Below are 12,500 nucleotides of genomic sequence, written 5' to 3'. Positions count from 1 at the left end.
TTGATGAAAGATGATACAAGTTAATAATAACTTTGAGAACATGAATTGATTAAAATTATCTTCATAGATGATGATAGAGATGATTTTATCGATGATTTCATAGAGGATATTAGAATTACTGAAAAAGTTTTGATGAATTGCTTGAAGACATTGTGAATTCTTTTTCTTCAAATGATAATAACAAACGGTGATAATCTTTTCGATGGAAGTACATGACGAACTTGACATTGTAACATCTTGACTATCCAAACATCTATGAAGTGATTTCATAATGTGAATAAAGTATTGTTGATTCAATTGAATGATTGACAAGGTATGACCCAAACATAATGCTTCCAACATTGTAACATAAGCTTTTGAAGCCTTTGGAAAACTCATTAATTCATCCAATGAAACTGATAAACACAATTGAAAGATATAATCGATTGCACTAGTGAATGATGGATCACCATAGAGTTCAAATACACCAAAATTACAATAACCACCAACTAAACAACGTGTAAATAATAACATTGATGTTTGAATACCTTTGATCTTAAATTTGTAAAGGTCTTGTTTTGATATATTTGCCTTTAGAATTAATGATGCATATGAAACTAATATCTTACTTGTATCTCTAAAGATTATGAATCCATTAGCTGATGAACTATCAAATATTAATCTACTCTGTCTGTTAAATACAAATTCTGATATAAATTTTAATAATGATGTTGTAACCTCTGGTGAATCAACCCAAACATTTATAATTTTAATTAAAACTTCTGAAAAATTTAAATGACTATTTAGATAATTAGTAAATAATAATAATAATAATAATAATAATAATAATAATAATAATAATAATAATAATAATAATAATAATAATAATAATAATAATAATAATAATAATAATAATAATAATTAAAAAAATAAAAATAAAATAAAAAATAACTTACATCCATTCAAAAAATAATAAATAAGATCTTTTACTATTTGCAGAAGTAATTATACCTCTTAAATCTCTTAATAAACCAATAACTTTCCTTTTAATTTCTTCAGTTCTAAATTGTTCAGGTGTTGAAATATTTAATAGATGTTTAATTGTATCATCGAATGGAGCAATGAATTCATCAAAGAAACCCATATTTTCATCAGTGAATAATAATTTACCAATAGTTTTATAAAGGGAAGTTCTATTTCTTGGATTTGAATTCTTTTCAAGAAAAGGGAAAACTTGAGAACTATGAGTTTTTAAGATATCTTTAGTGATTTTATTATCGATTAACATTTTCGAAGTGGAATGACCATTGACAGATTCCCAAAACATGTCAAGACTTTTCTTTATTATTTCATCATTCTCTGCCCAATATTTAAAATTGAAACCAATCTTTTGAACAATTGAAAACAATACTGAAGTATGATCGGTTGGACCACTTAGCTCGGATATTCTCTGATAGATTTTACTTGACGATATTGAATTCTCACCAATGTAAATTCTTCTAAAGTTTTGCATGAAATAAATAAAACTCAACTCCAATGAGATCCTACTCGTACGATACTGATATTGAGTATTACTCTCGGCCGATAACTTCTTATCGTTATACCCAATCAATATGAATACTCTAACCGATAGCTCACCATCGATTTTATCATGCTCCTCTGATGAATTGATACTGGTTCTACCGAGAATTAAACAACCAATGATATAAACTAACCATGCACATTGTCTTTCATAAACTTCCAATTGAGTTGGATTGGTTTCATTTAAAAACTTACTTGAAATACTATCGAATAACAATATGATTTGTCTACAAGTTGCTTGATAAGTAATTCTACCCAAATGTGGTATACCTTCCAATATCTCCACCATCTTTTCATAATCCATCAAATGTTCATCCTCTTCATCTGAATAACTATTATCAATCTTACTATTTATAAATGATTCCATTATAATTGGTGAATACTTTTCTAAATATGTCTTACTTGGATCACCTTTAACATAAATAATTGATGATACTAATTTTGCCCATAATGTTAATAAAAAATAAATACTATTTGGTGAAAACTAATATTATAAAATATTTTTTCAAAAAAAAAAATTAGTAAACTTTTTCTTTTTTTTTTTTTTTAAAAAATTTTAAAAAAAGATGATGATGGTGGTGGTGGTGCTTACTTGTGGATTTTTTAAAGTATCAATTGTAAATGTTGAAAGATTTGAAATCCAATCATTATAACCAACAACAGTTACTAAATTATTTAAATGATAATTTGTTTTTAATCTTTCAATTACACGTGAAAATACTAAATGATTATTTGGTTCATTGAAACCAATATTTGATTTAAGTATTTCCGTTGTATATTGAACTATACTTGCCAAGAATTTAACTCTTTCATCCTCTGTAGTAAAGAATGATCTACGAATTGATACAATTTGTAATATACATTCCAATGATTTAGTTGAATGATATTGTTTATAAATTTTAAAAAATAATTCTAATGGATTATTTTCATCAAATGTTGATTTCCATTGTGATGGTATTTGAACTGTTAAAATCTCTTCTGATGAATCAATACTAGTTGTCTTTATAAAATCGAATGATAAACATGAATAACTTAAATCTAATGCTAATTCTTTAATACTTTTAACTAAAAAATAAAATAAAATTAATAAATTATTAAAAATAAAGAAAAATAAAAAAAAAAAAAAAAACATACATTTTTCATCCATTGAATTTGCTAATGCATAATTTAAAGATTCTAATGATATACAAAATATATCTAATAATATATTATCTCTTAATGATATAGATATATTTCTATGTTGTAATACTGTAAGATGCTCTCCTATGTATTCATTAAACTCTGAAATAATATCTTTTAATATTCTTAATCCTATACAATGATGTTCAATTGATTTCTATTATAAAAAAAAAAAAAAAGGTAGAAAAATTAGTATTTTTTTATTTTTTTAATCATTATTATTATTATTATTATTATTACTATTATTATTATTATTATTATTATTATTATTATTATTATTATTATTATTATTATTATTATTATTATTATTATTTTTATTTTATTATTAATTACTTACTCATATCATTTTTTTGATTTGGTGTTAAACTAGTCCAAAATGAAGTGACACATTTAATTAAACCTCTAATTACTTGAGCAACTACATAAGAGTTTTTAGTGAATGAAAGAATTTGTTTATACTCTATTAAAAAGTTTGGATTTAAAAAGTATTGATGAAGAATATCATCAATTTTAATTGTCTCTTCTGGTTTCAAATAGAAATCTTTACATAATTCTTCAAATTTAAAGAAATCCTGTTCACTTTGAATTGACATTGTTTAAATGATTTAATTATTTTATTTTTATTTTTTTTTTTTTTGAAAATAATTTTGATAAGAATTAATCCTATTTTTTTATTTTTTTATTTTTTTATTTTTTTTTTATAAATTTATAAAATATTTAATTGATTGATGATGTTGGGATAATTGTTATTTTCATTTATAATAAAATAAAAAAAAAAAAAAAAAAAAAAAAAAAAAAAATGTTCAAAGCATAAAATTTTTTTTTAAAAAAAAAAAAAATAAATTAAAAAAAATGAAAATAAAAAAAAAAAATAAAAAAAAAATAAAAAATAAATAAAAAAATGATTGGTGTGTTTGTGAACATAGTGAAATTTAATAATTTAAACAAAACCCCTATTAAAAAGGAATGAAAATAAAATAAAAAAAATAAAAAATTTAAAAAAAATAAAAAAAAAAAAAAAAGGGAATCTTAAAAGTTTTTTTTTTAAATAATTGGTTTAATGGGGTTTTTTTTTTTTTTTTTTTTTTTTTTTTTTTTTTAAAACCCTCCCGGGGAAATGGCAGGGTTTTAAACCTAAAATAAAAAAAAAAAAATAAATAGCCGGAAAAAAAACAATTTTTTTTTTTTTTTTTTTTTTTTCCAGGGATGTTTAAAGTTATGTGTGATAATATCTCATTTGTTGGTTTTTTTTTTTTATTTTTTTTTTTATTTTTTTTTTTTTATTCTTTTTTTTTTTTTTTTTTTTATTTGATTATAAATTTATTTTGCTGGTTTCTTTTCATCTTTATCTTTTTTACGGAACAAACCCCAACTTAATTTCTTTTCACCTGCTGGTTTTGCAGTTGAAGCAGCAGGTGGTGAAGAAGAAGAAGAAGAGGTTGTAGTTGTAGTAGTAGTTTTAGAAGGTTTTGAAGAGGTAGATGAAGGTGAAGATTTACCACTAGATTTCGAAGTTGGTGAAGTTACAGCAGGTTTATTAAAAGCTGCTTTAATTGCAGCAGCGAAAATATCATTTACACCATTACCTGTCAATGCAGAACATTCGAAAAATTGTACTGCACCTATCTCTTTTGCTAATGCTACACCTTCATCTCTTGAAACTGGTTCTTGTTTTGATTCTTGTAATTGTGATAATGTTTTTTTGTCCTCCCTTAAATCAGTCTTTGTACCAACTAAAATAATTGGTGTACCCTGATTAGTTTGATTAATTTCAGGTAACCATTTATACTTTATATTATCTAACGAATCTCTTTTAACTACTGAATAACATATTATAAATACATCAGTCTAGAAATAATAAATAAATAAATAAATAAATAAATAAATAAATAAATAAATAAATATTAGAATTAATCATAAATATCTATTTAAAATTAAGTAACAATGAAAACTTACCTGTGGATATGACAATGGACGTAAATTATCATAATCTTCTTGACCAGCGGTATCCCACAATACTAAATTAACTGGTTTATTATCGTACATCTCTAAACAATTAAAGTTATCTATATAATAATAATAATAATAATAATTTTTTTTTTTTTTTTCAATAAATAAAATATAAGTATAATTGCTCTTGTTGCTGTTGAGTTGTTTTTGATTGTTGATATTGGTCAATTATTAAATCACGATCACTATAATGATGATGATGATGATGATTGATGATGATTGATGATGATTGAGGATTAACTTAATTATTATAAATAATCCAACACATACCAAATACTGTTGGTACATAATCTTTTGGGAATGCTTTAGTTGTATATAAAATTAAAAGTGAAGTTTTACTGTATTATAAAAAAAAAAAATTCAACCAAATTTTATTGGATTTTCATTGTAATTTCGTAAATAGTAATAATAAAATATTGGTGGGGATTATTAAATTTTTTTTAGAAAAAAAAAAAAAAAAAAAAAAAATTAGTATTTTTTTTTTTTTTTTCTATTTCTGAAAATGTGTTATAAAAAAAAAATACATACCCAACAGCACCATCACCTACAACTACTACTTTAACAGTTTTCTGTTTATAAAAAAAAAAAAAAAAAAAAAAAAAAAACCAAAAAAAATTTTTTTTAAAATGTTAATAATCAAACCATATGTGGTAAAATTATATTTTGATATAAATTCATTACCTTTATACCTGTAACCATATTATTTTTATTTTATTTTTTTTCTTTTTTTTTATTTGAAAAAAAATAGTATGTGAAAAAATATTTTTTTTAAAAAAAAAAAAAAAAAAAAAAAATTAAAAAATTAAAAAAAAAAAAAAAAATTTAAAAAAAAAAAAAAAAAAAAAAAAATTTTAAAAAAAAAAAAAAAAAAAATTATTTGAAGAAAGCCATCTTTTTAATTTAAAATAATTATAAAACACACAAACAGAAGATATCAAAATTGTGTTTATGTAGTTATTTATATTTTTTTTAAAAAAAAAAAAAAAAAATCCAAGAATATTTATATTTTTTTAAAAAAAAAAAAATAAATAAATAAAAAAAATAAAAAAAAAATTATTGGACAATTAGCTAAAATATTGTTATACACATATTTTTTTTTTTTCTTTTAATTTAATTTATTTTTTTTTTTTTTTTTAAAATATATTTATATATTTATTTATTTATTTATAGTTTTTTTTTTTTTTTTTTTAATTATTGATCTAAAATTGAACATAATTTTTTACAAAATTCAATATGATTATTATTTGGATAATGATTGAAATTATCATTATTGTTATTATTATTATTATTATTATTATTACATGGAGAGATGATTGAAACACCCATTAAACCAGGAATGATAATCATTAAGACACCACTATCACTTAAGATAGGAATTATTTTAGAATTATTAATATTATCAATATTGTTATCGAAAATTGAAGAGGTTATTGGAGTTGAATTACAAATTCTAATGAGGTCAATAGTTTTTGAGATTATATTTTTAGGGGCTAATTTCAAATCTTGAGAGAATGGACAAACACCATCATTGGCAAGTGTTGCAGCCAATACTGAAACCTGTTTTGAATTTAATTGAATTGAATTGATTTGATAGAAAAAGTCTAAAACATCATCAGGTTGTTTAATTAATCCAGAGGATTTCAATAAATGACCCACCAATATCTCATCAGAGGTTTCAGATTTTTGAGATAAATAAGAGACCATATCACATGAAACACTACTACAATTTACCAACTCTTGAATTATATTTAAAAATTGGTAGATTCTAGTGACGGCATTTGGATATTTACCAGTGAACAGATTTGCTGTAATCAATTGACCAGCCAATGTGAATGGATTATGTGATTTCTTTTGATCGTTTAGTGGTTTTTGATTGTCGTAACTGTCAGGTCTAGCTTGATCAGAGATAAACTTTGAAACTTCATCCAAACCAATCTCTTCGCAAAGTATCGAGTAAAGGAATGGATAGATAACTTGAAACATTGGTACACAATGATCATTCAATTGGTCATCGTTACCCCAAAATTGACCATCATTACTACAAACGGCAACTGAAAAGAATGAATCAATCAATGATGGGTAATTATGTTTAAAGGTGGTGGTTGTCTCTTGAGAGTTATCGCTTCTCTCTTGAATTTCATTACAAATATTTGATACTTCAACACAAATGTCATTAAATTGTGGTAATGGTTTTATTAATTGTGGTTTTTTAGTTGGTGGTGGTGGTTTTTCATTGTTGGTTGTATTTGGATTTGAAAGATTTCTCTTATGAGTTGATGGTGGTAGTGGTTGTTGTGGTTGTGATAATGGTGATGTTGGTGCTGAGCTTGGTCCATTTCTTAAGGCTACTTTTGGTTTTGCTGCTAATGTTGGTGGTGATGTGGTTGTAGCTTCTTCATTTGGTGGTGAAGGTGGTGCTGCTGCTGCTGCTGATTTCTTTAATGGTGGTCTAGCTGGTGGTTTAGTTGTGGTTGAAATTGGATCAATAGTTGGTGAACTTGGTGAAGTTGGTGAAGCTGGTGATGGTTTTAATTTAAATTGTGTTATATTTTCAATATTTTCATTTGATGGTTGTTGTTGTTGTACAGGTGGTTTAGCTACTCTTTTTAATGGTGGAGGTGTTGGTTGTGGTGTAGTTGCATTTGGTGGTGATGATGTATCTGTTGGAATTTCTTGTGAATTACCAATTGGTGGTGATGAAGGTTTTGCTGGTTTTAGGTTTGCTTTAAAGTTAACTTCATGTGAAGGTGTTGGTGCTGGTGCTGTTGATTCGCTGTTTGTCTGTATTGCTCTTGGTTTTGGAGTTGGTTTAAGTGGTGGTGGTTTACCGACAAGTGAAGATGGTAAATCTTGTTCATTTTGTTGTTGTGGTGGTGGCGCAACTTTTCTTTGTAATGTAGGTGATTTTTGAAGAGTATCTTCACCACTTGTTGTAATTGGAGTTGTTGACGATGATGATGGTGGTGATGGTGGTTCATATCCATCACTAGTTGAGAGTGGTTTTAATGATTTTGGTGGTGGTGGTGGTTTATTACTTGGTGGTGGTGGTTCATTTATATTATTAAGTGAGCTATTCATTGCCGCTGTTCGTTTTGGTGGTGGTGGTTTTGATGGTCTTTCAATAGGTTTATCAACTGATTGTTGTTGTTGTTGTTGTGTTGGAGTGAATGAACCTCCACTACGTGAAATTGAAGGTGGTGTTGATGGTTGATCATCATCAGATAGATGTTCACCACCATCTTCATTATTATCATACATTGAAAGTTCTTTTTGTGAAGAAACAACATGAGAATAAAAACTTTGTTTAAGTTTTTCTCTCTCTGCTTTTTCATCATCAGATAATAAATAAGAGGCACGTACTCTTGATGGTGGTTTTCTACCTTTAGCAGCACCTGCTTTTCTTGCTGTTTCCAATTTTGGTGTATCTGATAATGATTGTAATTTTGCTTCAACTGTTTGTGGTTGTGATGATGATGATGATTTTGGTGGTGGTGATTTAACAATCTTTAATGGTTGTTTATTTTCAGATGATGATGGTGGTGGTGGTAATTTCTCCTCTTTAATCTCCTCGACAAATGTATTTGAAAACCAACCAGTTGCTTGAGTTGATTGATTTATACCTTGCCACCAACCGGATGAATCCTTTGCTAAAACAACGATAATATCACCTTTTTTCAAATTTAATTCATTTGGTTCTTTACTTTCGAAATCATAAACTACTTTCGCTTTTGTTTTACTACCGCTATTATTTTTATCTCCACCACTACTACTTTCATTACTTGAATGTGAACCTGTTAATGCTGAAATCGCTGTAATCTTTTTCAATGGTTTTTTAAATAATGATGTAATTTTATTGCCACCACTAGATGATTCCTCTTTAGTTGATTGTGATTCTTTTGATGTTGTTGCTGGGATTGAATTTCCACTCGTATTAATCTCTGTATTTGTTTGTTTTGGTTTTAATTGAATTAATGGTTGAACTGCTGGTGTAGTATTGGTGGTGGTGGTTGTATTTGTATTTGATGATGGAATTGATTGAATTGCTGGTGGTACACCTGAAAGTATAGTTGATTGTCTATTATTTAATAAAACTTTACCTGGTTGTCTTTGTTGTGTATTTACAGCACCACTTGGTTTAACTGCTACAAATCCACCACTACTATTAATATTACTACTACTACTACTACTACTACTACTATTAGATTCTTCATTTGAAGCATTATTATTATTATGAGCCTCTTCAATATCAGCAGATGTATAAGTTGCAGTTTTTCTATTTGCTAATTTATTCTTTAATTCATCCATACTACCTAAACTAATATTAATACCAAGTCTTGAGACTTGACTAATTGGTTTCGATATTTCCTCCTCTTTTGTAGCCTCTGCACTTGCATCCTCATCTTCAGGTGGTTGATAATCAGTTGGAAATTCTTGTACGAAATTTGATGGAAATACACCATTCATTTGTTGTTTTGAACCTTCCCACCAACCAGAATCATCCTTTGAAATGATATCAATGACTTGATGTGGTATTAATGATAATTCCTCTTCAGAGGTTGCCTCATATTCAAATAACACAACTGCTTTTGCATTTGATTCTGTAATTTCTGATAATAAATGACTCCATTTTACACCTGTTTGTTGTTTATCCATTTGAACTTGAACTGTATCATCTTTAATTGCCCATTTTGATCCTTTAATACTTGAAAATAATGTTCCCTATAATTAAAAAAAAAAAAAAAAAAAAAAAAAAAAAAAAAAAATATTATTATTATTATTATTATTATTATTATTATTATTATTACTATTATTATTATTATTATTATCATCCTAAAAATAAAAATCAATAAACAAGATACATACTTCACAATTTAAACCAAAACCTTTAACACCTAATCCAATTGATGAACTTGTAATTTCAGCATGAATATCTTGTTTTGTAACATTTGCTGGAATGTTAAATGTAACGTAAACCAAATTATTACTTTGGTGCCACTTAAACATTTTCTTTTCTTTTCTTTTTTTTTTACTTTTCTATTTATTTATTTATTTCTTTATTTTCTTGAAAGAAAAAAATAAAATAAACTTATTCAAATCTTTTTTTAATATTGCCTTCTACTACTACTACTACTACTACAAACTATTACCTGTTGTTTCTGTTGTTACAAATTGTTATCTCAATTTGAGAATGAATACCTATTTATATTACTTAAAAATAAATATTTATTATTAATAATAAATAAAATAAAAAATAAAAAAATGAAAAAAATAAAGGTTATTATGTTGAAGTTTAGTTGTGTTACACAATTTTTATTATTATTATTATTTTTATTGTTTTTTTTTTTTTTTTTTTTTAAAATATTTATTTTAGGCAATATTTGTTGAAACCGTGCTGTGCATGTGTGTCTGTTTTATGTGTGGTGGAGTAGTGTTTGAAATATTCTTTTATTTTTATTTTTATTTTTTTTTTTATTTGTATTATCATTATTTTTTTTTTTTTACTTTGTTTATATTTTTTATTTGTATTATCATTATTTTTTTTTTTTTTTTTACTTTGGTTATATTTTGATCAAATTTTACACAAGACGGAATTTTATAGAAATAAGAAAAAGAGAAAAAAAAAATAAAAAGAATAAAATACAAAATCAAAATGGAAGAAAAAAAAAAAAAAAAAAAAAATGCAACCACCCCCACAAAAAAAAAAAATATATATATATATATGAAAACTAATATAAATATACAAGAGATGGAGAATTTATATTTGGGTCACTCACGCTATCCAATTTTAATGACATACCAAATATTTTTATTATTATTGTTTTTTTTTTTTTTTTTTTGATGTGATTTTTTTTTTTTTTTTTTTTTTTTTATTTTTTTATTTTTTTGATTTTTATTTTTTTATTTTTTTTTGATGTGAATAACAAGATTATCAACATTTGGGGGAGTGGTTGACCAAATTATGAAACAATATTGGGAGTTTTGGAATTCGATTTCTTTTTTTTTAATTCCACTTACCAATGTTTAATTATTTATTATTTTATAGTTATATAAACAAAATTCGAAACACCAAACCCGTTTTTTTTATTTTTTTCCTTTTCTTTTCTTTTTTAAATTCTCCTTTTTTTTTTTTTTTTTAAATTTTTTTTTTTTTATTTTAATAACAAACTTCCAATTTTTGAATTTGGCTTTTATATTTTTTTTGAAAAAAAGAAAAAAAAAAAAATAATTTATTAATACGAAGAGTGATGGACAAAGAGGAAAATTTTTTTATATGAAAATTAATACTAAGGTCAACCAAAAAAAAAAAAAAAAAAATAAAAAAAAAAAAAAATTATTTTTAAAAAAAAAAAAAAAAAAAAAAAAAAAAAAAAATCATATAAAATAATAAAAAAAAATCAAAAAAAAAAAAAATCAAAAAAATTCAAAAAAATCAATTTCAAGACTCTGTTGCAAAGATTCTCCAATTTTGTTAATTCCTAAATATAATTTTATTATTATTTAATTTTAAAAAGATTTTTTATTTTTTTCCTTTTTTTTACTATTATTACTATTACTATTACTATTACTATTATTATTATTATTATTATTATTATTATTATTATTATTATTATTATTATTATTATTATTATTATTATTATTATTATTATTATTATTATTATTATTATTATTATTATTATTATTTTTTAATTAATTTGTTTTTATTTCTAAAAATAGGTATTTGATATTTATTTATTTTTTTTTTTTTATTTTTTTTTATATTTTTTTTTTGAATTTAAACAGTTGAAGAAACTATACAAGCACCTTTACATGGAGTTGTAAAGAAAGAATAAGATGATTTTTCAATATTTTTTAATTTTTCAGGATTTACAAATTTTGAATAATAATGAGTATCAATTGCGTCCAAGAAAGAGTCAACTTTTGAATTCGGAACTAATGAGATAACACAACCACCCCAACCAGCACCAGTTAAACGTGAACCTAAAGCACCATTTTCACGGCAAATCTTTGTTAAACTATCTAATTCTGAACATGAACATTCAAATAATTTTGAACAACTTTCATGACTTTCATTCATAAGTTTACCTAATTCTTGTATAATATTTGTATTATTACTACTATTATTATTATTATTATTATTATTATTATTGAAATTTGATTGTTGTTTACAAATTTCACTAAATTTATAAACACGTTGAGTTTCAGTGAAAACATGTCTAGCACGTTTATAAAGTTCAAAATGTTCAGATTGAACAGTTATACCTGATGGGAAATAAGTTTTAACTAATTGTTCAACAGAGATATCTAATATTGTTGCAACTTCTTCACGAGTGTAGGTTTGTTTCTCTGAGAGGTGTTGCTCAGTTAATTGAATTAATTGAGGAAGGTCAAAGTTACCTTGATATTGGACATCTCTCAAACGTCTGACTTTTTCCCACGAGAGACCGCAATGGAATGCTAATAACACCGCAGCCAATCTGCATTCAACCACACGTAAATTGTAGTTAGTTGCGCCGGTCACCACTTTCAACGAGTCAACTAAACTATTACAAATTACAAATGAAACACCTTTTGGCAATTGTACATCAAATGTCTTTAAGCTTGGATGGAATTCAATTAATTTGGCAGTGTTCTGCTCGGCGAGGAACGAAATGCTTTGGTCCATACCCCCACTCTCGACACCGACATATCTTTCACTCTTTATTGAAAGTTGGGCCAACTCTTCCTTATTCAATATTAAATTATTGCAATAG

General features: G+C 24.6%; 4 protein-coding genes across 4 annotated transcripts in view; all 4 read right to left on the bottom strand.

The window, feature by feature from the left end:
• The window catches only part of xpo7 (exportin 7), a gene marked incomplete at both ends in the record, with an annotated part of 3,536 nt that extends 204 nt beyond the window's left edge, over window positions 1-3,332 (bottom strand). Inside the window, 5 exons of the mRNA XM_629837.3 lie at window positions 1-778; window positions 936-2,044; window positions 2,153-2,625; window positions 2,695-2,896; window positions 3,075-3,332. The exon at window positions 1-778 is cut by the window's left edge and continues 204 nt beyond it. Coding sequence (XP_629839.2) covers window positions 1-778; window positions 936-2,044; window positions 2,153-2,625; window positions 2,695-2,896; window positions 3,075-3,332 — 2,820 coding nt within the window. The remainder of the gene's footprint in view (window positions 779-935; window positions 2,045-2,152; window positions 2,626-2,694; window positions 2,897-3,074) is intronic.
• A 727-nt stretch (window positions 3,333-4,059) lies between these two features.
• Window positions 4,060-5,448, bottom strand: racD (Rho GTPase; the record flags this gene model as incomplete). The annotated part of the gene is made up of 5 exons (XM_629836.1): window positions 4,060-4,587; window positions 4,696-4,805; window positions 5,020-5,087; window positions 5,278-5,318; window positions 5,431-5,448. 5 exons carry the CDS (start codon window positions 5,446-5,448, stop codon window positions 4,060-4,062), a joined length of 765 nt encoding a protein of 254 aa, XP_629838.1.
• Window positions 5,449-5,940: 492 nt separating this feature from the next.
• Window positions 5,941-9,753, bottom strand: DDB_G0291984 (SH3 domain-containing protein; the record flags this gene model as incomplete). The annotated part of the gene is made up of 2 exons (XM_629835.1): window positions 5,941-9,468; window positions 9,613-9,753. 2 exons carry the CDS (start codon window positions 9,751-9,753, stop codon window positions 5,941-5,943), a joined length of 3,669 nt encoding a protein of 1,222 aa, XP_629837.1.
• A 1,768-nt stretch (window positions 9,754-11,521) lies between these two features.
• The window catches only part of galK (hypothetical protein), a gene marked incomplete at both ends in the record, with an annotated part of 1,577 nt that continues 598 nt past the window's right edge, over window positions 11,522-12,500 (bottom strand). Inside the window, one exon of the mRNA XM_629834.1 lies at window positions 11,522-12,500. This exon is cut by the window's right edge and continues 317 nt beyond it. Coding sequence (XP_629836.1) covers window positions 11,522-12,500 — 979 coding nt within the window.

The sequence above is a fragment of the Dictyostelium discoideum genome, assembly GCF_000004695.1.
Source record: "Dictyostelium discoideum AX4 chromosome 6 chromosome, whole genome shotgun sequence".
Classification (NCBI taxonomy): domain Eukaryota; phylum Evosea; class Eumycetozoa; order Dictyosteliales; family Dictyosteliaceae; genus Dictyostelium; species Dictyostelium discoideum.
The sequence above is the reverse complement of the archived record's forward strand: the minus strand, read 5'-3'. Positions and strand labels throughout refer to the sequence as shown.